Source organism: Protopterus annectens, chromosome 15.part0 (genome assembly GCF_019279795.1).
Source record: "Protopterus annectens isolate FY-2018-M chromosome 15.part0, PAN1.0, whole genome shotgun sequence".
Taxonomy (NCBI): domain Eukaryota; kingdom Metazoa; phylum Chordata; order Ceratodontiformes; family Protopteridae; genus Protopterus; species Protopterus annectens.
In genome coordinates this window covers 688,642,827-688,666,519 of record NC_056749.1, presented here as the reverse complement: position 1 = coordinate 688,666,519, position 23,693 = coordinate 688,642,827, and the positions used below count along the sequence as shown (strand labels likewise).

General features: G+C 36.4%; 1 protein-coding gene and 1 long non-coding RNA gene across 2 annotated transcripts in view; one reads left to right on the top strand and one right to left on the bottom strand.

Moving 5' to 3' along the window:
- The window catches only part of LOC122790013, a 524,509-nt gene extending 507,071 nt beyond the window's left edge, over positions 1-17,438 (bottom strand). Inside the window, exon 1 of the long non-coding RNA XR_006362905.1 lies at positions 16,838-17,438. This is a non-coding gene — a long non-coding RNA (uncharacterized LOC122790013). The remainder of the gene's footprint in view (positions 1-16,837) is intronic.
- Positions 17,439-18,347: 909 nt separating this feature from the next.
- On the top strand, positions 18,348-23,230 carry ZIC3 (Zic family member 3). The gene is made up of 3 exons (XM_044057547.1): positions 18,348-19,546; positions 20,780-20,943; positions 21,694-23,230. The coding sequence occupies exons 1-3, from the start codon at positions 18,559-18,561 to the stop codon at positions 21,874-21,876; spliced, it is 1,335 nt and encodes a 444-aa protein (XP_043913482.1). The 5' UTR covers positions 18,348-18,558; the 3' UTR covers positions 21,877-23,230.
- The last annotated feature ends 463 nt before the right edge of the window (positions 23,231-23,693 follow it).

The following is a 23,693-nucleotide window of genomic DNA, read 5'->3' as shown; positions in this document are numbered from 1 at the left end:
TATAGCTTTGGCTTTCCTTTGTGTGCTTTCCTTTGGCACACCTAAAAGTGGGCACATTATTACATGGAAGATAAAAAAGTTGCCAAAAATTAAACAAATAAATCAAAATGGTGTAATTATGAGCATGTATTTTCAGCATGAGTGGATGAACACACACACACACACACACACACACACACACACACACAAGTGCATATATATCTATATCTATATCTATATCTATATCTATATATATATATATATATATATATATATATATGTTGTGTCTTTCGGCTTATCCCGGTTACGGGTCGCCACAGCGAAACTCCGGTCCGCTAATGTTTGGCAGTGAATTTTTACGTGCCGAGTTACCAGCTCTGACGCACAACCTTCAACGAAGGCATGCCCATTCACGCATGCCTCCACACAGAAGACGCTCCAGCTGAGAACCGAACGGGACAACGTGTTGCTGTGAGGCAACAACGCTTCCGCAGCACCACTACCGCGGATATATATATATATATATATATATATATATATATATATATATATATATATATATACACACACAAACACACACGTACCCCACCGATGTTACCAGAGCTATAAACACAGCAGATGGAAGGTTTAAAATTGTATTAACATTTCACTTAAATAATAAGCAGGCTATTTTTTAAATGAAACAAATTTAGTATTTCTTTTTTCAACATTATTTCCCTAGAATGTTGAATTAAAGAAATTCGGTATTTCTTTTTTTTCAACATTCTAACAAAAAGAAGCCCCTCAGTCTAAGAATGTCACATTTGACTTTGCCCCCACACTACCACAAACATCATGTTGGTAAAGACAAGAGTATGAACAGGAAAAACTTCTAACAGAAAAATAAGGTGATATTTGCTAAACCACAACCCCCCCCCCCCCCCCCGTGAGTGGGGAGGGGGTTGTACCACCTATGCCCTCTTCTTAGTACAATTAATTCTAAGGTCACTGCACCACAAAGTAAAGGGAAAAATCCTTCTCACAGCAGCTCTGAGTGAGGTGCACAAGTCTATAAGTGAACCATTAAAAAAAAAAGCATTCAGCAAAAAATATGTCCAGTATCAGTTTCACTGCTGAGACAATTATATATGATGCTGAGAATTGAAGACACACTTTCTCGGACTGTCCAGGCAGTGTGATGATGTGTTTAACTTTAACTTGTCTGTGCGTTTGTTTACTGCTGGCAGGAGAAAGAGAAATAGGCAGACAATGTATGGTGTTGGGGGGGGGGGGGGTCAGATACGTCCTTGATTTTTAATCATATTTTAGCTCTGTCCCTTTTGGAGAAATTGGGGCGTATTATACTTAAGTAAATAATGACAATAGAGCGCTAGTCTTCTTTTACTTTAGAACATGTATATTAATTCACACTCATTGTCAACATCTCAAGATAATAATACTAACATTTCCCTGATTGTTGCTAGATTCGTCCCTAATTCTGAACAGGTTAGTGCCTTATTCAGTTGAGAGAAGTGTGTGTGTGTGTGTGTGTGAGAGAGAGAGAGAGAGAGAAATATGTTTAAGTTTCACGTGTTTGATGTATATATTTAAATGTTATAATAACTATAACAAAGTAAAGTGTATGCGAATGTGCATTAAACTGTGCTAACAGTACTGCCGACGGTCAGCTAGGCCTACCCCTCTTTAAACACACTATAATTTCACAGCACGAGCCTCACACAGCATTAACGCACATTGACATGTGTGATCTCACGCACGTATGCGCCGCGCAGTCTAATACCCAAGCACATGCATGCACGTTTACAATAGGAATTCCTTTTTCCCCCCATATGAAACACCGGGCCTATTTTACTGTTTGAAGCCACTAGTATCCTAATGATTTTAAGATACTTTCTGTGATGATTACAGGACATACCTTTCAATAGTCCAGATGTTCGCAGAACGTTCAGATTTTGCCTCCTGGTTTTTGCTCTGCACCTTATAAAATATGTAGTTTTCTGATAAATCATTGAGGATTAAAGTCACTAAATGATGACGTATATTTCGAATTTCAGACTTGATATCCTTCCGAAAATGCACGCTAATACAAAATCTATTATTCTATCAACTTTGTAAGTTTATAAGAGCAATGTTTCAAATTTGTCCCTGACCCCCCCCCCCCCCCACATTTATTTTTGGCTTTCTCCACATTTCTTGCGATTAGAGGTTGAGAGGCATGCTACTGAGTAACCATTTCCCATTTAGCCATGAGATATTAGCACAGTTATTTATATTAGCAGTAGGATCAATACTGCTCTGTACTCTATCATACCCCACACCCCCAAAACCATATTGCTTATTAAGGCCTCTATCTTACAGTATGACCAGGGGAGTCTTAGTTCTAGCCAAAGTCACGCTGGAAAGTCTTCGGCTTGTATAGGACAGATTAAATGCCCTTCCTCAAACAGAGATAGATATAGATTTCAATCAGACGCTCAGATTTAATTAATTGTAGCTCAGTCTTGCAGGACTGGTGCTGCTGTTGCTACAATCAATGCAACTTGCAATAGACTAAACATTCAAGACATCCTTATACCTCTGATTAAAGTGCTATTTTGTATGCAGTTATCACATTCCAGTTTACCACTATCAACTTTGTTTATACGGAGCTGCAGATAGTTTAAATCAACACAGCATATCAAATAAGAATATTTACAACACGGAAAATGTTTTACCATAAAAATATCAACGACTTAAAAATTCCATACTTTGGCGTGAGTTTTTCAGTAGGATGTGTTTAGGCAGCTTTTTGTATAGCACATAATGCCTAACACCAGTGTGCAAAGCAAAGAGAGCTGTGTGAAAACACGCTATGTCTGTCAGTACATGCGTATGCATGTATGTGTGTTTATCTGCATGTGAGGTCACATACAAATCAATGGTATGTTAAGAATCTTCAGTATTTCACCCATACCTCAAGCAAAGGACAATCACTGTTAAACGCATCTCTACATAAACATGTGTTTGACAACTGCTGGGGAATGAAATACATAATATGAACCACTTCCACATAATATGGAACTATAAAAAACAGACGCCTACATTGGATAAAGTGAGAGTCAGTATTAGTTGGGCCCTAAAAGAAAACTTACCCGATGGGAAATGTGTAATATAACATAACTAAGACTGCATATTGAAGGATAAGGCCAGTGAAAATGGGAAATTGGTTAATGCAGAAAAAACTGAGCGCTTAACTTTTTAGGTTAAAAGAATAATGTGTGGAACTTTCAGAGAAATACTGTGATGAAATAATGTATTCGTTACTGGATTCCCCCCTTTTTATTGATGGGTGCTATGTAATAGTTTGTTAAACTGATGCTGTGGTTTAAAACTGCTTTGGTAAGTTACTTCACAAAGTCGTTTTATCATTAACAACGTACTAATGTTTAAAATGTGTTTGGCAGCGTCTAGGTTTGTCACACGTTGGCGTTTGATTAAAAATGAAAGGAATTTGTTGTGGCTGGTCCTCCGGAATCAGAGCAAATATAATTGGCATTGTTTGTGGATATGGCTATAGCCCTCAGCCTCCTACAACCTGACTTACGTACAATGTCAGTAAACTGGAATAATAGTTTGTGCTCAGGAGCACTTTTTAAATGTTTCCACTGTTGACGTGAAATTGAGAGAATATAAAGAGTTGAATTAGCTTGATTTCCGGATACAATAGCTAACTGCTAATGGATACCATTATTTTGACTGAAGTTCAGCTGAAACGAAAAATTAAATTAAAAGAGGATTTTTTTTTTTTGTTTCATTAACCTCGATACAGCACCGATCCACAAAAGGGGTAAAGCAACAGATTGAACCAAACAAGGTGACATCTGTGAAACTTCTGGACAGAGAGATGTGGGATGCTGACAGCAATTACAGAATTAACAATCTGCAAGAACCTTGCATTGGGAGGAGGAGAGTTCTTCCTCTATGTTTTCCCCTAAGATAAAAGAAATAATCCATTCTAGTCCTGCATATACTGGCCAGGAGCATTAAACAGTCAGATAGTAAAGGGCAACAGTTTATGCTGTTGCATACTAGTCCAGCAATGTTTTCTAAAAAAAAAAAATAAATAAAATTACCAAAACATTTCTGAAAGATGTAAAAGATACAAGAAATAAATTTTGAGGCAAGTCATAGACATGTCTAAAAAAGAGAGACAGACAGAGAGAGAGAGAGAGAGAGAGAGAGAGGCAAAGAAAAACAGGGACAATCGAGACATGGTTGTAGATGGTAACCGCAAATAAAAAGTGATATTCAGTACACCAACAATAATGTTGTGTAATCTCGTAGTTCTAGCTATATTTAGCTTTGTCATGAAAAATAGCTCTCAGTATACCGGACATTTTTTTCAAGGATCAAATAAATAAAATCAAACTGATAAAACAGTTTTAAAATACATAAAAGAGAAGACAAATCATTAAAAATAAAAAAAATGACAGCTGGCTGTCGGAGGCGAGAAATACATTAGTACGAAAACTTTTATGGCGGAATGTGCACTCACACAAGCAGTCCCTGCTTCAAACGCAATATCTTAGTGTAGGTTACCTGTAGAGTACCGAATCTTATACTAGTGGACACCAAACCGGCTTGTAGTTTGGAAAAAAATAATAACAAAGACAGACATGTACAAAACAAATAATCTTTTTGAAAAAAAAAGTGTGTGTGTGTGTGTGTGTGTGTGTGTGTGTGTGTGTGTGTGTGTGCGTGTGTGTGTAGAGAACACAACATTAAACACTTTCGGACAATATGTTTCATAATGACTTGTTTTGTCAATGTCTTACCTTTATTTTCTATTAACTAAAATTAAACAAATGTTTGTCATAATGATTTTAATAGTGATTATCATTTTAACGAGTTTATATGTTTGCAATGTGTAGCTTCTTTATCTTCTCTTTTATTAGATAACGTATCTAATACCAACGTTGAACGCATCTTTTATACATACTAATACTTGTCATACCGCGCAAATTGTGCTGCGTGCATAAAAGTTTTTAATGACATTTTTCTAACCTGCAAACACAAGCAGGAGTTATCATTATTATAATATAGGCGTCACTAAAATAAAATGCGCTGCACATATGGTTGTACAGTTCAAACTTTGTCAAACAGGAAGCTAAAGGTGCTCCCACGCGTTTCACTCAAAATTAAAACCAGTAAGATGTAAACCTTTTAAAACACTAACTTATTTGGACTTCAACTAAAATTATACCTTTTACATAACTTTTTACGCAATGATTAAAACTAAGCCTAAATTCATTAACAGCACGTTCTTGACATATAGCTCTACTGTACAACTAACATTTGCAGTCTTGGTGTCATTAAGAATCATTGCGCTCTCTCTCTCTCTCTCTCTCTCTCTCTCTCTCTCTATATATATATATATTGTTTTTGAGTAAAAGTGGTTCTTAACTAGAATAAACAAACATCGTTTAGTCATTTAACAGCCTTATTTTCGTTAGTAATTGTGAACAAGTGTGTGTGTGTGTGTGTGTGTGTGTGTGTGTGTGTGTGTGTGTGTGTGTGTGTGACATACACACGCACCCATCTTCCATTTCAGTCGATTATATAGATACATGTAGATAAAGATAGATCGACATAGATATAGATATATATATATAGAGAGAGAGATAAATATAGATACTGTGGGTTAGGGTCCATGACACAAGTCAATTACAAAACTGTAATTAGGCGATAGACATTATTCTGACCATTTCTGCATGCATACCTTGTACACCTGTTTTCAGCCCTTTTGAGACAAGTATGATGCTGTTTATAATTACTTCAGATTTTAGTAAAGTCTGTGATCTTAGCAGACCTCTAAATCACAAGCCATGTGATGGATGAAATAAGCTGTTAAAATAGCCTGTCAGTAACGTAACAGTTGTTTAAACAGTTAGAGGCAAATTAAAAAAATAGATGGCCATCCGCGTTGTATGCTGAAGTGTCAGCCCCTTACATCTTAAATCAGAGGTAAAGAATGGCAGAAGTAATCAAGGCAAATGTCTAAAATCAGTTACATTTTGGTCTAAAAAATATTGTTTGACTTAGAAAGCAACTAGAGTAAGAATGCATGAACTTGTATGCATTTTTGACGTGGCATAGACCGTAACTGCATTTAATTATTATCTTCTGTATGTAATCCACTGTCGTATTAATCTTAAATAGTGTCAGTGTAATAGGATAGGGGAATTTTTGAGCGAAAAATCAGCGACATCCCTTAAATCCAGACAGCTTAGAAATGTGTGAAGCTGAATATCAGCGATATGCTGGTGGGTATGATTTTGGGCTCAGGTACTTCCTGCATTAGTTTTTCTTGTCGTTTTGGTGTGCAGTCATTCAATTGAATGTTTTTAAAATGGATGGCTAGATAATAATAACCAGATAATGCTAAATAAGACACTATAACATAATTCCCACGCTTAATTTATAGCTAAACTAAAGTCCCTCTCCCGTTTCTGCTCAGTTTATCAGGTACCCATTCACTGCAGACCACCAGAACCCTCTTAGCAGTGACTATTATCTCAGTCCTAATTTGTTTTCAGAGCAATCTGAAAAAAAAATGAAGATATGTAGCATCAAAAAAAGGGGAGGGGGCAAAAAGAAACGATACCCCTTAATGCTGAATACTTCCAAAATATTTTATCAGTTCTCTGCCAGAAATGCGCAACCAACCGGCTTTATTCGTGGGACACAGTTAAACGGTGCTCTTATTAATACAATGCTTACTCAATACATAAGGACATGTTTATTATTAAAATGGCTGTGATTTTTTTTTCCCTGAAAGGATGCAGGTATCGAGGTAAAATCATTGATTATATGCTAAGTAACCTCAACGTTACTTAAATGCAAGAAGCAGCAGTAGAAATAGGGATAACAACAACAGCAACAACAATAGTAGTAGTAATAATAATAATAATAATAATAATAATAATAATAATCATCATCATCATGCAAATTATGTTTGATTCAAACTCGACCCATCACTAGTAATCCGGGCGTTATTTCTCCTGCACCGTGAATAACACCAGATGTCCCATTATTTAATAGCTAGATTGCTGCTAGCCCATATTTTGAAGATTTGGAAAGTCTTTGATGCAGATAAACATGAGAACTTAATATTTCACATTAAAATTTGGCGTATGGAACATTCATTTCGTTATGATTGAATACAATGATTGTTGAAAGAGTTTCCGTTTGTGCTTTAGTCTAATATTACCTAATAACAGAATAATGTTCAAACTTGAAAATATTTATGAAAATCACCTATCAGTAGTAATTGTATCCTTAATAAAGAGTTGATTTTTAAACAAAATATAAAATCTGCAGGAAGATGTGCTACTTTTACAGGATACATCCTAGGAATAAAATCACACAGAGGTACAAACATTTGCAATACAGTTTCCGTTTTTTCCACAGCTGACAACCTACTAAATGCCTCTATTTTGTGTATGCTCCCGTATGCATCCTCAGATGCAAAGCCTGCATGTCTTCTCTGTGTCAGTGGTTTACCCTTAACATGTGCTATGATTTCCTTCCATATCCCAACAGCATGCATAGGTATACTGGAAATCCTCCAAATTTCGCCTCTAGTTATATAGACTGACGTTATTTCCAGAATTAGTTTCTCTGCCCAATGCCCATGAAGTGCTAGGATATATTCTACTTCTCTTGCGAACTTTAAGGGCATACATAATAGAAACTGCGACAAAAACTCAGCCATGTTAAAGTTTTCAGTGTGATACCTTAAACCATCACACAGTGAAAACTCTAGTTTGTCTGGGTTTTTCTTGCAGTTTCTACCGAATGCTTTGTTCGTGTGACCTTTTAACCTTTTGATTTGGTTTATATATTCAAAGTGAGCAGTTCATGTAAGTATAGATGTAGCATTTGAGTATATCTGTTGCTGTGTGTAGATGGATATATATAGACAGATAGATATATAGACAGAGAGACACACCCACGCTGACAGATAGACCGACGAATCGATAGATGCTCTCAGATGTTACATTACTGGTCTCACAAATCACTTAGAAATGTATTTGAGGTAGAAGGTAAGGTATGGTTAGGAAATGTAACAAGCAGCAGTGAATGCTCGCTTTCACTCCAAGAGTAGAGTGTTTGTATGTGTGTATGGCTCATATAGAGGCATGGTGTCAATTTACCTTTTGTTTTCATCAAGTTTTACGCAATGACGTACTTTCACTTAGTTAGGTATCAGTCTGCTCTTAACTGGAAATATAGTTTTTCTACCACACATATAGACCAAATAAGAAGTCTGTGTGGGAAGGCCTGTAACTGAAAAGAGGAAGGTCACGTATGTGCAACTATAACTATCAGATTTGTTTCTTGCCCCCACCTACCACACACACACACACACACACACACACACACACACACACACACACACCTCTTAGCCCAAGAAGTCTGGGAAAAGCCTGCCGTAGTGGGAGTACAAAGGCCCAAAATAGGAATGGATTTTAAATATCGGTCTTATAACCTTAGACAGTTACTAGAATAACTGGATATTATTAAAATGCATTTTTGTAAAGGATATGAAGTCTGAAAATCAAATATAAGGCATATTATTTACTAATTGTATTCATCAATTCATTCCAGTGATTTGCCAGAAAACCAACAAATTTGTGAGGAACAGACCGGAATTTTGAGGCAGAAATCTGAATATTCTGTGAAAATCCGGGCAGTTGAGAGGTATACCCCCAGCCCTAAGACACACACTCACATATATACACAGGATACAGTTTTAACTATGCAGTCTAGTTATTCATGTCACCTAGCCTAACAGAAGAATATGATTTTTTATTATACTGATTCATGCTAATGATTTTTTATGAAAAAGTTAAACAGTAACTTTTACTTCATTTACTTTAATTTTAAAACCTCCTGAGGACGAGAAGTGCAATCCGACAGTGTTAACCGTGTCACAACACTCGGCTGTCATTGTCTTTTTCTGAACAACAAGGGTGTGTATAACAAAGTCATGTTATGATGTTTTGTATTATATTAATTTGGTCATTCTTAAGATGAAACTTGAGTTGACAGGAAAATGTAAGAATGTGTGTGTGTGTGTGTGTGTGTGTGTGTGTGTGTGTGTGTGTGATATACTGTAAAAAGATGCACACTGTGGTGTTATGTGTAATGCTTGTAGTTTTAAAATAGGTAATGGTTCACACCTTTCTACCAGCTGTTGTGTTGATCTCATATAAACCATTACATCACAACTGATTTGCGCTATTGTTTAATCGATTTTGATCCAATAAGTGTTCAATACATTCCACACTTCTTTTAACTAATTAATTGATAAATAAACCCCGGAATCAATTATCCCACATGCAGTTGTTTTGGCAGAGTACATATTCGTCAGCTTCACTATTATGCAACTGAAAGTGCAGAGGGCATCTCAAAACACCAACCTGCGCATTTCTCAATCTTTCAGATAACTCTCACCTCAAGGGACACACACACACACGCACACACACACACACACACAGTGAAAGAATGAGAATTGCTTTGTGCTCTTGGGTGTTTTATGTAAGTCACAGAGGGAGGGAACGTCCAAAGCTTAGAAAGCTGTAGCAGGGGTGGTAATACTGCAGGTCAGTATAACCATCTAGCAGATCCATAAAACAGCGAATAACTGTTAACACTTGTTCAACAACTATGCACATACTTAAAAAACGATTTATTAGAAGTATAATACTGTACTTCACTCTGTTAAGAGACTTAACGCACTCACACACTCTGCGCACACACCACACACACACACACACACACACTACTGTATATCCGAATCTGCCATTACGTTTAAGTGTTATTTTTAGTGTACCGCGCACAGGAATACAATCTTTCTCCAGGTGCCAGTGTTTAATACATACCGTTATTTCAAATCAATAGTCAATATATATTTTCCAAAATTTGACAAAATACAGACAGTAGCAGTAAATCACCCAATTCATCTGAAATGGATAGCAAACCAAAGTCTCGGCAGTCAATGGTGCAAATTCAGCTACAGTTAAAGATATCTTGTCCCTCAGTGTCTGGAACTTCAGTTACATTTCATTTTCTTTGAAACGTCAGTACAATTAATACGATACAATTGCAGTTCCTTATTAAGAACTCTACGTATGTATGCATGTATTTAGTTAGTTAGTTGTGGGAAGCAACACAAAACCAGGTGGCACGATGCCAGGGTAATCATAAGAGCTAGGCTTGTAAAGGCTCCAGGGCCATTAGCCTAGTACACACCTATGAACATATGTGACATAATACCTAAGACGTTGCATAACACCAGATTTCAAGCAGCACTATTATTAAAAAAAACGGTAGTGATGAAAAAAACACACTAATACTAGCAGCTAATACAAGATTCTCCTGGTGAACGTTTACTGATCACATTACCACGACCAAGCTATAAAAACGTTTGTGCTTATTTTCCGCATAATTTGCTTTTTACCAGAAGCGTTTATACGCCGTTATTAGAAATATGGATCGACTCCAGTCAGTGGATTTTATAGCTGGAGCAGTGATTGATTTAAAAAGAATAGAAATAATTCCCACTATAGTACTCTTAAAAAGCTCATACTAAAAGCTAGCCCCTCGGTGACTTGGTCAGGTGGACTCCCTTTGGAGTGATACCCCGACCGCATGTAAAAAATTGGAAAGGTGGGAGAGGGGAGGGTGATAGCTAAAACAACCTTAACAAAGAATAAGCCAGAGGGAAACGCATTATTTTCAGGAGTCCAGCACGCCGTGCTTATCTCAAATACTATGCAAAATATATCTAAGAAAAGCAGTTTCGTTATGTCCGCAAACATGCTTCTATGCGTTTTCGAATTGTTATTTTGTGTATAGTCCGATATTCTGCATATCTGATCAATGTCATTATTTTCAAGTTTACTCAGGTGAAGCTTGATGCAAGACGTGCCTGAAGTAAACAACAGATGTATATCGTTTTCTTTGGGAAATAACTGCTGCGCATCGTGCTTTAAATTTGCCATCAATTAAATGTCTGTTGATTCAAATACCCCTGATGTCTTGGCTTACGCAGACTCTACAGCCATCAGAACCCATATAGAAAGTATGGCATCCATCCATCCATCCATCCATCCATCCATCCATCCATCCACTTCTTTAGTAAGTAAGCTCATTGTTTAGTGTAAAATAGACAACATGTACCCTTCAGATGATCTCTTTGGGGAGTGAACGTTTGTTTTTGTCAGGGGTGTAGCCAGAAATTTACATTTTGTAATCAAGCCTAATATTGTTACCGCCACCATCCCAGTATCATTTTATAAATGTACTCAGCTCTCAAAATGTTACCCACAGACATATAGGAAGGGGTCTTGCAATTTTCAACTGTTACCAATTTATACCCATCAAATCTACTTTAGAAGTTTATTTCTTTCACACAAACATTACCTGTATACCTCTATAATGTAAATATTTGTTTACAGAGTTCTAAATATTCTGTGCTTTTAAGTGTCGTATTTTCCAACAAGAGATGATTAGAAAAAAAAGTCATTTGAAGACACCGAGTATGCCTAGCTACACCCATACACACACACACACACACACACACACACACACACACACACACACACACACACACACATATATATATATATATATATATATATATATATATATATATATATATATAAAGTAGCAGACAGACAGGGGTGGTGTTATTTTCCTTATGAAAGGCAATGCTATTCAGGAACGAAAACGTTACTGCTATTTTCATTTGTTAACCGAGGAAGAACATTGATATCAATGGATCATTTTCAGGCTCAGTCCGGGGGGAGAAAATAATGGAATATAACAAGTTTAACATTTCAAATAGATGCATGCATTAGTAAAGTTATGCAAGTGAGGCCATTACAGAAGATTTTCATGTGGAAATGAATAGAAAGCTGTAGTTGCCTGATGACGTCCTGACAGATGGAAACTAAGAATTATATATTTCGGTTTAGAAAGTTCAATCTGCCGAAGGAAAAAAAAAACTTAAGTTCTAAGGAAATTATCCTACCGAGCTCAATATGTAACAATTTAATTGCAGCTTAGAGGTCAGCCACTGCAGATTTGAATGCTGTTTTTTTTTGTTATCAATTATAACTATCTTTGGTAAATTATTTTGCCATCTCTCATAACTTGTTCGCCATGTTTACTCGGAATATGGTGCAACAAATGGACATATGGTTCCACTTTAATATAGCTTACCACTCTGCCAGCTTTTAAGGGTTACTTATGAAATGTGCATTTTCCTAACATTGTTTTCGGGACGTTCATTTACTAGACAACTATAAATTAGAAGGCATAACAGGGATACAAATGTTAGCTCCAGACGCATTGTGTGTATGAGGAGATAATGTAGGGTCTTGATGGGTTTTGGATCTGAGGGTTTAAACTGCAAAAGGAAATGGAGCAGAAAACTTTCAACAGTGCCTTTTAGTAGGAGTGTGGGATGTGTTACCACTCGGGACGCAGTCACGCAGAAAAGTGTCACAGTGTCTTTTTAACCAAAAGGAAATGACAATAAAACCACCCTCTAGGTCACAGGTCACCTCAATACTGATTGAGATATCAAAATATCTCTACTAATAGGCATAATTACTGATGAAATAAACTGGGGAGAGTGTGTATCTCAAAGTGTGGATTTGTAAAACTAAAATAAATCAGCCAAAGGAACTGATATAGTGAAAGTGTGTACAAGTACAAACCCTTTGAATGCGGTCATATATACCCTATACCTACGAATTCACTGTGTGTGTGTGTGTGTGTGTGTGTGTGTGTGTGTGTGTGTGTGTGTGTGTGTATGATCAGGCACATAGTGTATTAGTCAAAACTCAGACTTTAATTCTTACCAAGATTAGCATCACAAAATATCCTCAAAAAATGGCACATCAAAAATAAACAGGATTATTCTGTTCCGAGTTTATTCGGTTGTTAAAACCGAATCAGTGTTTATCTGTTTAAAAAAGTGATAAGAAAAATGAAGTATGTGTGTTTGTGTGTGTGTGTGCGCGCGCGAATTATTTCCCTTCTCGGGTTAATAAAGTGGCAGTCAAAATGGCTAATCTTATAAATAAGAACTATGAATAAAATAAGTTTGATTTAAAAATGGAGATATTTTAAAACTTTGCAAATATTTTGTCACGTAACAATACATACCAGGTAAGACTGCTTTTCCAATGTGAATTGAAAGAGGACGTGTTAATGCACTATCAAATATGTCATTCATTATTATTATTATTATTATTATTATTATTGCTATTACTTGTAGTTCAATAAACACAGACTATCGTTCTTCTTATTAATGCGTGCAGTCACAGGAAGCCCCCCAAAAAGTGTTCAAACTTGTTGCCCGAGAGATGCTTGACATTTAAATTAATATTTAATACTTTATTTGAAAAAAAGTGCGTTGACCTGTTAAGTGTACTTTGTGAGACTACTTTCAAGGGCGAACTCTGAAACAGTATAACGTATTACCCTGATGCTTGTCTGTCTTATATGCACAGTGTTTTTTTTCTGAGCTCAGACGTTAGTGGTGTGCTGTGGTTCATTAACCCAATGAAGCACACACACGCACACCTACACACACACACACACGTTTGCACTATGGACAAATCGCGATCACACACATGCACGCACACACACACGGACGCACACCCGCGAGACAGCTTTCTTCAATGCTTATTTTGTAGACTGAAATGGTAAATAAGACGCTAAAATACACACGAAGAAAGCACAACTACACATCAGTATTGTGCAACTGATTGTGGTGGAATTTGTGGCTTGCGCTGTCTGTCAACAATGTAAATAATATTAAATTCTAGAATGCAAATATCAACTGCTCCCTTTAGCTTTTGTCAATAGGTTAGAAAACAATAGACATTTATTTCATCTCTGCAGATTTATAGTCTTCCGACAAATTTCATATGGCTGATGAAGTTCAAGAGGAAAGTCTCTTGACACTGACCGACAGCCATAAATGAACCTGTTAAAATCTCCCCTATACCGAGGTAATGCTTTTTTTTCGAAGAGTGGACTATTTGCGGACTTACTTTCAGTATAATAAAAAGTTTAATAAATGCCAGGTCACATATTTGTAAACGTAGTCAGATGATTTCTTTTTACGCCACTTTTTTATTAATTCCTGTGTTGCCTTAAACACAAAATATGTGACACCCTTAAGGCAGTCTATCCATATTAACTCATTTTGTCATTCACTTTTGAATCCCAAGCTGAGAAAAACACGATAGAGCGTCAGGCTGTGTTCCCGAAGGGAGCTTACGTTCATGAGAATTATCATAGCCTTAAGCAACTTTGCAGAAATGTAGTAATCTTATTTATCACCTCTGCTACTGAATTTTCGCCTAGTTAAATCTGTTTATCAGGCTGAGTTCCTGTGATAGTTGGCTGCTGTCACCTAAGTCATTTAAAACAAAACGCACGCCATGAAACATAAGTTGTCCAGTTTTGTGAATGAATATACCAAATGATTTCAAGGCATTGATCAAGCGTCCACATTGTCCTCCCACCTCAATTTAAGTGGTTATGCCGTCTATTGTACGTATCCATACCTCTCAACTGTCTAGATTTTCACAGAATGTTCAGATTTTTGCCTCATTTTGTTCTTCATAAACTTTGTGATTTTTCTGGATTTTTGAGGCAGATTAATCAGGACTGAATTCACAAAATAATGACAGGCATTTGAGTTTTAGACTGCATATCCTTCAGAAAATGCATGATAGCACAATGCCTTTTCTTCTAGCAACTTGCTTATGCGAGCAATATTTAAATCGTGTCCCTGTTTGGGGCTTTGTCCTCCCATTATTATTATTATTGGCTTTGCCCAGATTTTTTGTGTTAAGTGGTTGAGAACTATGCACGTATTACAGCTAACATTTTCATGAGAGTATTTATGTCGTGGCCAAACATTTTAACGGCATTTCTAAAACCAGAAAAGATTACTTTCGACACTGGGAGTATTTACATCCCCCACTACCTCATTCATTTTCTTCAGTTGTAACTTTTTTAATAATCTGAAGATATGGCAAACAGTATGGATCAAAGTAAATGAATATGCGTATTAGTCAGGCACGTCGTGTGCATCATAAAAGCTAAGGAGAGAAAAGCAGTATTTTTAACTTCCGAAAACAGTACCTGGTTCTGTAGCACAAAGAGTACCAAAACTAAGTACACAGTATCTGTGGCTGCCAGGAGCTATGTGATGCCATTAATTAGCTCATATATAACTAGATGGATAGATAGACAGATAGATAATAGATAGATAGATAGATAGATAGATAGATAGATAGATAGATAGGCATAGGCGCACCCACACTACATTCAATTTTGTCTTACGGAATTCATGCTTGAGTTTGTATATTCCATCAGAAATAAAAATGTTAAATTCATACAAAAACACATCTGATACACTCAAAACAGACACAATGTATACATGTACCCACGTGTATGATTATAATATATACACAAACAAGATAATATATATATATATATATATATATATATATATATATATATATATATATATATATATATATATATATATATATATAAACACATTATGCATGCCTGCAATAATATTTTACTTCAAATAATAATGCTATATTTGCGATGAATGAAAGCGTTACAGATCTTTTCTGTGTGATTTATTGTAGGTGGAGTGGGCCATGGGTGTGCAAACAGACTACAACAAAACACAAATTGCATGTGATAAAGTTCTGCATAACAAAATATCGAATTGTCCCCGCATAAGACCCTGCTCTGCATACTTGTAGCAAAAAGTTCTAGGGGTATGTAAATCTCTCTCTCTCTCTCTCTATTTTCCCCTCTCCCTCTCTTAAATTTGTATAGTTTCAGCTTCCAGGGAAAGTAATGAACATTTTACTTGGATCCTTATGTCTGACACAAGATTAAAGGCGCAGACAGGCTTTTATTTCAAACTGCTATTCCTTTGGCAGTCTGTTTCACACATCTGGCTTAATTTATTACTCTGAAATTTAAGAGACTTCAGTTCAGAAGCTTTTACAATGCTCTGAAAGCATCCGTTACCTTACCTTTTTTTTTTTTTAAATCCCACAGTTACCTTTAAATTCCTTTTGAAGAAAGTAACAAGAACTGCACGTGAGGCCTTTCTTGTGTCAAAGGTCCCCTTGCCTCTTTTGCCCTAAATCCGCATCTATTACAAAGTATAAAACTCATCTGAAAATCTAATAAAAATATTTTTCCTAACGTTAACTAAATAATCAGTTATACATTTCTTAACATAAAAACAATCTTTTTTGTGGACGGGAAATTGTAAATATACCAAATGGAGCAAAATTGTCTTCTCGATTAATTTACATTTTAGATTAAAAGGTAATTTATCCTGTTTACTTTGTCCTGCTCTGCCCTCTAGGCCAATAGCGGTGTACTCTTCAAAGTGCCTTTTGCCATCGCTTATATCATTAAGAGCTGCAAACAAACCCAGTGAAATGTGCAGTTTCTGGGAATGACTTCTAAGATAGTAGTCCCCATAACGATAAATTCTTATGTAGCTCTTTACTTAAAAAAGATATGTCAAATAAACATAAATAGTCACATAAAATCTGTTTTATGCCATTTTTATTGCTGCCAAACGCTGCATGCAATAACATTTTGCCGTTTGTTGTAGCAGAGAGGACACTTTATGCAACGAACACCAGTACTTATAAACGCTCCTACCCACAAACTTTAACTAAATTAGGCACAGCAAATTACATGCTAGTATTCTGCAAAGGTTTATACAGAAGATGTGACTCACCTTATAAGATTTTTCAATATCTGATGGATAAATGTGGGGCATTTGACTATTTTGATTGAAGATTTTATGAAGAACTTGAAGAAGACATTTTAACTGCAGCTTTTTGCAAAAACTCAAAAATAAAGAATGTGGAGTCTTTCTTGGGACTGATTGGGAGAAAAGATGTGAAAAGACTGAAGTTATAAAGCGCTGCTTGAAGCAGTCTCTCAGTGCGTCTGTGAACTTGATCAGATTTTATGTTTCCTGCAGAGAGACGGCGGCAATCCTGTGAAACCAGCATAATAGGCAGACTTTTGGGCTAAGCAAATCTCAGGATAGTACAATTACAGCCATCTTTCTTTATGTCTTTTATTTCTCTGGTTGCTCCCTATCGTTCTTTTTAAATATGTTCCAGAAAAGAAAAAAACAGAGTTTAAAGTGATGTGTGTGTCAAATAATCATCTCAAGACAGAAATCTCAAAAATAATGCATTCCTGTTTTGTAATACTGTCAGTTTTGTTCAAAAAAGAAAATATGAGTAGTTATATAATTCATGTATAGTTAGCATATTGTGTTGATTTTTGGAAAACTCAATAAACCACCGATTTGGAATTCTTGAAGTGACAATCTCAGCTACATCATAACGGCTTACTATGGCATCATTACATGTTTTATTTCATAGAAAACGTGACGCCAATGCAATATGTCGCCTGTTTTATGTTTACTATTGAGATATTCTAATAATAACAATAACAATGATAATAATAATTATGTTATTAATGGAGGTTTCCATTTTCAGTTCTCTTTCTAAAACATTCTTTTTGCTTATTGACTGCCTCAAATGTCTAAAAAAGCTCCTGGTCCAGGATGAGCTGGCATGTTCATTCCCATGTTTTTATTCTACGGACTGAACTTAAAAAAAAAAACGATCCACCATCATTAAAGCACAACTGTTTACACACACACACGCACACACACACACACACACACACACACACACACGCACACACTCCATCATCTCTGTCTCTCTCTCTCTGTCGCTCTCTCCATCTTTAGCATGTTGAAAACATGTTTTAAAAACAGACCGGCTGCTTTTGCTGTAATGGATTATGTCATTTTGATGTATTGCAAACGTCTTGAAAGATTCAGTGCACTTTTGGGACTCGGTGTCCTGGGTTCATCTAGATTTATTACTAGCTAAAGTGATGCAGTATGGTAAATGTTTTTTTTTTTTTTTTTTTTACATGCTTCCATCTAAAAAAATAATAATAAAATGAATGCCAGCGTATTTGAACCTTTCGGCTGGATGCCACGCCGTAATCTTACCTGTGGGGGGAAACCCCCTGCTGACCAATCATGAGTCAGAGCCAAGCGCAGCTGCTGCCCTGCGTGTCAGGCGCTGCCAATCAAGCGTTCGAGGACCAATTGCCTGCTTAGCTTCGGTCACGTGAGCAGCGTGAGGCTTCCTTCTGATTGGAGAATGCAAGACACCCTTTGGAGTTCATTTATGTGCGAGCCGTGAGTGATTGACTTTATCAGTCTAAGGATATAACTCAGTTGGAGAGGCCAAAGTTGGATGATTTGTAGGAATTCGTTTTGTGGATTTTTTTAACACCATTTTATAGAATAATACATCCGGGGTGCTCCATGGCACTATAACTGCTAGATACATTTATTTTAGTCTCCAGTATTTTGTTTTCCCGCTTTCTATCTGCGGTGATTTACTTTGTCCAGGTCCATTCATGACGATGTTGCTAGACGGCGGACCACAGTTTCCTACCCTTGGAGTAGGTGGCTTTGGAGCCCCCCGTCATCATGAAATGGCTAACCGAGAAACAGGACTAGGACTTAATCCTTTTTGCGAATCATCGCACGCCACAGCTTTCAAACTTAATGCTGCAGCGCATGAGATTTCCTCCAGTCAAAATTCAGCATTCACCCCTCAAACAACGGGATACGCAAATGCCCTGGGGCACCACACTGGGCAAGTGGGTTCTTATGGAGGACCACCTTTCAATTCCCACAGAGACTTCTTGTTTAGAAACCGTGGCTCTGGAATCGGAGAGTCTGCTTCACCAAGCACTCAGCATGGGATTTTTGGAACTTCTACGGGAAGCTTGCATGCCCCGTCTGGGATAACGGACACTACAGGACATCTGCTTTTCTCTGGGCTGCATGACCAAAATCCAGGCCACGCTGCACCAAATGGGCATGTAGTGAACAGTCAAATGCATTTGGGTCTACGAGGAGATCTATTTGGAAGGCCAGATCCTTATCGATCAGTCAGTAGCCCCAGGACGGATCCTTATACCACTGCCCAACTTCACAACTACAACCATATGAATATGGGAATGAACATGTCAGCTCATCACGGGCCAGGGGCTTTTTTTAGATATATGAGGCAGCCAATAAAGCAAGAACTGTCATGTAAATGGATAGATGAATCCCAGATTAATCGTTCTAAAAAGACTTGTGAAAGGACATTTAGCACCATGCATGAGCTGGTAACTCACGTATCTATGGAACACGTTGGCGGACCAGAGCAAAGTAACCACATATGCTACTGGGAGGAATGTCCGAGGGAAGGGAAATCATTTAAAGCTAAATACAAACTGGTCAACCACATCAGGGTTCACACAGGGGAAAAGCCATTCCCTTGTCCGTTTCCAGGCTGTGGGAAAATTTTTGCAAGGTCGGAAAATCTGAAGATTCACAAAAGAACTCACACCGGTAAATAAGTGGTTCTGAAAAAAATCTGTTATACATTGCATTTCAGCAAGGCTATTTTTAAACATTTGTATTTCACACCGTACGCATCTGCATTTATTGATTGGATATTGACTTCAGTTTCGCAGCAGTGAGCTGCAGGCCATGGCCTTTTAGGCTTCTGTGGTTCCATATCAAGTGTGTGAATCAACTGTGTGTTCTGCTTACTGTATGCCAACCACTTATACGAACACATATTTATGTCTCAAGCCTTCATTGGCTTGACATACAAAACCGATGAAAAGTGGTTCGATTATGTTTAGCCTTCATTTTTCATTACAATGCACTGCATCTATAATTAAATAATGTTTTAAAAACATGGGTTAGTTTTCGATACTAAATGCTCAAAGGCCAGTAAACAGCATCTTAAGCAGTACCAATTTTGTTCCTACTTTGCAATAATGCTGTACAGTAAATTTAAAAAAACGCTTATATTTGTTTGTCAAATTTTGGCTTCGACTACACCCTGCTAACGAAACAGTATAATGTTATAAAAATAATTTTATGTTGTCCGTTCTTTTACATACAGACGATTGTCACTTTTTTAAATTAAATAACCAATACTTCAGTGTGTGTGTGTGTCTGTGTGTGTGTGTCTGTGTGTGTGTAGAACAGTTATTTCAGTAACTAGCAAGCAAGTAACAAGAAATAAACAGATAACATATTCACAAATAATAGAGCCTTTGTTTGGTTATGTAGCGAATAATGGCAGTCCACATACCTAACATTATCTTCACTTCATCATTTTATTAATAAAATTGCGACATACTTAAAATTTAACAAAATATTACCACATAAAGTCAAGATTCTTATCATGCAATACCACCATTCACTTCGTCCAAGGATTTGTAAAACAAACTTTGTCTTTTTGCTTATAACACCACTCTTGAGTTAAAGCAGTCTACTTTTTACGTGTTAATTAAATGCCCCCCCCCCCCAGCACACACGTTTATGTTTTTTTTTTCATTCCTTCCCAACACACTTAAACTTACAGTCTCCAAAGTCTGCTCACAACTTTTTATTCAAGCTGGATTGAGTATAACTGTTATGTATGTATGATGAAGTACTGAAAAATTAATGGATTAATGGAAATAATTAACTTAAACATGACAGCAGGCCAACTTGTGTCTTACTTCAGGCGCAATGGTGACTGTTATTGTTTACCTCTTTCTTTCTTTCCTTTTTTTTGTTCCTTAGGGGAGAAACCATTTAAGTGTGAATTTGAAGGCTGTGATCGACGCTTTGCTAACAGCAGTGACCGAAAGAAACACATGCATGTGCACACATCAGACAAACCCTATATTTGTAAAGTATGCGACAAATCTTACACTCACCCCAGCTCATTGAGGAAACACATGAAGGTAATGAAACTTTTTTTCCCTCACGTTCTGTTAGGAACTTTATTATTTCTGCACCTATCTTAAATTATACAACTATAAAGCGCTAATTCTGCCATTAATGCAAATACGCCTCAGTAAATTTACTAGAAAGGGTCGCACAGTTTACTGCAATGTATGTAAGGGTTAGGATTTGTATTAATTGTCCTCACAATGTAATAACTTTCATTGGTAGTATTTTATGTAGGTGGGGACATTTAAGTATACAAGATTATTTTTCAAGGACACGCAAAGTGTCCTGATATATATAAAGTGTAATTTTGATTTACGTTTCATGGCATCAGGCTTGGAACTTCCAGTATGCTATATAGTTCGTGTCTACAACTTGAATAGCAATCAAATTAACGAAGCCACACTCCTGGTGTTCATTTTTGTCAGTAGGAATGTAGGTAGTAGAAATTGTTTACATACTTAATTATTTACAAGCTGTATTTCTATTTTTCGTTTTACAGTTTCATTCCTGGAATTAAGCATTGTTTACTCTCATTTTAAGTATCATTCCACATAACCCAGACTTGCGAAAAGCTTTACTTTAAATACTAACTATATGCCTTTGTTATATTTATAGAATTTGCTGTGTAGTACTCCCTTAGCTGAAATTATTATATGCAACCACTTTGCACAATTATATAGATGCATGCATGCATAAATTATTTCAAGTTCTGTGGCTGTTAAAAAGAATCGAGCTGCTGATTTGTTTATTTAAAACTTCAGGTTCACGAAACTCAAGGCTCAGACTCCTCGCCTGCTGCAAGTTCTGGGTACGAATCCTCCACCCCGCCTGTTTTGGTTTCTGCAAACAGGGAAGATACTACCAAAACTCCACCAGTACCTCTTCCGAATACTGTACACCACAACTCTGGACTCCCACCTAATTTTAACGAATGGTACGTCTGATAAACAAACGTGTATCTTGGACCAGAATCAAAAAATAAGATACAGCAAATTATGTAAATTCCAACACACCTCTAGTGGACGAGGACTCTTTTTTTCTGCAAAGGAAATTTAAATAATCAGATTTTTAACTTTTCGGGGAGTAGCCTGGAGCTTGGACTAACCAATAACCACGGTGTTTTCTCAGGATTAGAATTATTTATTTTCGACTTTTGCGGTTAATTCGATATTTCTTGTTTAAGCGTTTGTTATATTTTGCAAAAAAAGAAGAAAAAAGAAAAAAAAAAAGAAAAGAAAAAAAAGAAAAGAAAAAATCTAAAGATTTTTTTTTAGATGGTATGTTTAGATGATGGAAGTTCTATTGCGCCTTATAGGTCATCTTCTCGCAGTCTTAAACCGTGCCAAAGTCCTGTTATGTCTTGAACTTTATAAATATACTTGTGAATGTATTGCTTGTCAGATGGTTTCAAATCTGTTGGTGTTCACTATTCTTTGGGGGAGGGTTGTAGAACAGTTATAGGACAATCGTGCTCATTTGGAGTATGATTTCCTTTTGTAACAGCTTTTGTAAATATATATTCGTTACGCCATATTTATCATTTGTAATTTAATCATGAAATTATGGTTTTAATACCAGGAAGTGAACATTATTTATGAAAAAATCTAACAAAACGTTCTGTGTTTGATATAGCAGCGGTAGCTTTTTCTTTCTTACTTTTTCTTTCTTTTTTTATGTACAGTCATATATACCTTTGACTTCTTTCAGTTTCGGTGGCTGCAGTATTCTTTCATTTTCTACGTGTACTACAATAATTTTGTTTATTTAATCTGTGTATTGACACAGATCTCTAATAAGTATATAATCTATGGGGAAATGAAAGATATGCACCTTTAAGCAGCAGGGTTATTTCTATGGGAGCAAGGAATTTCCTGTATAGATTCAATAACAAGGCTAACAATGTAAATCAGACAACTTCTGACAAGGAAATTTTCAACCCTATTAGTCCTAGTCAGTTTAGTGACCACGACATCTTATTTACTGCTTACATTAAAGTGGACTTGTTGATCGGTTTACATACATTTCAAGTACCTTTCCTTTTAGGTAATTTTGTTTTCTATGTTTTCTTTAAATGTGGCATTTTTGATATGTTGCAGTACATTTTGATAGGAGAAACAGGAGTGTTGTCTTTAGTGATGTGCCTCCTACTTTTCAAGGCGTTTCAGAGTTCCTAGGCTCAGTCTTAGTAGAAGTTAAGTGAACCCACATTTCGAAGTTTAATTGAGAAACTCTATGACTTATAATAAGTTAATAAATCAGCAAACACATGCACTGATCTGGTTTGGTTCATAATACGAACTACATTTTGGTGTTTTATGTCTTTCAGCAGTCATATTCTTTCTCTTTTGCTTGGATATTGCTATCATTATTATTTTATTGATCAGAGTTTATACGATATTTATAAACATATTTATAAGATATTTTAAGCAGATAGTCTACTAAAGGAGGGAATCCTTTACTAAGAGGAACTAAAGGTGTAATAGGCAGCTGGAAGTTGGAGGCCCCTTAAAAGATGCAGTGTGTGTGAGCCATTTCCAAAACTTAAATGCACTTTGCAGTGCCATATGGGCTGCTATCTTAGTAGGTATGTCATTTAACCAACTCATAAATGGGTCACTTGTATTTAGCTTACCTTTCTAATATTGTGATATTTTATGATCGGTACCACAATAAGGAAGCAAGAAAGGGAATACATTCTCCATTTCAATGCAAATATCAGTTTAGGTTTGTGCGGTCCTGCAGCAAATAATGAACTGCTTAT

Bases quoted from the DNA above. Each gene is read 5' to 3' on its own strand.
- ZIC3 (XM_044057547.1), top strand. From the start codon at position 18,559: ATGACGATGTTGCTAGACGGCGGACCACAGTTTCCTACCCTTGGAGTA. The intron at 19,547-20,779 runs GTAAATAAGTGG...TTTGTTCCTTAG, and splicing joins TCACAAAAGAACTCACACCG to GGGAGAAACCATTTAAGTGT. The intron at 20,944-21,693 runs GTAATGAAACTT...TTAAAACTTCAG, and splicing joins CATTGAGGAAACACATGAAG to GTTCACGAAACTCAAGGCTC.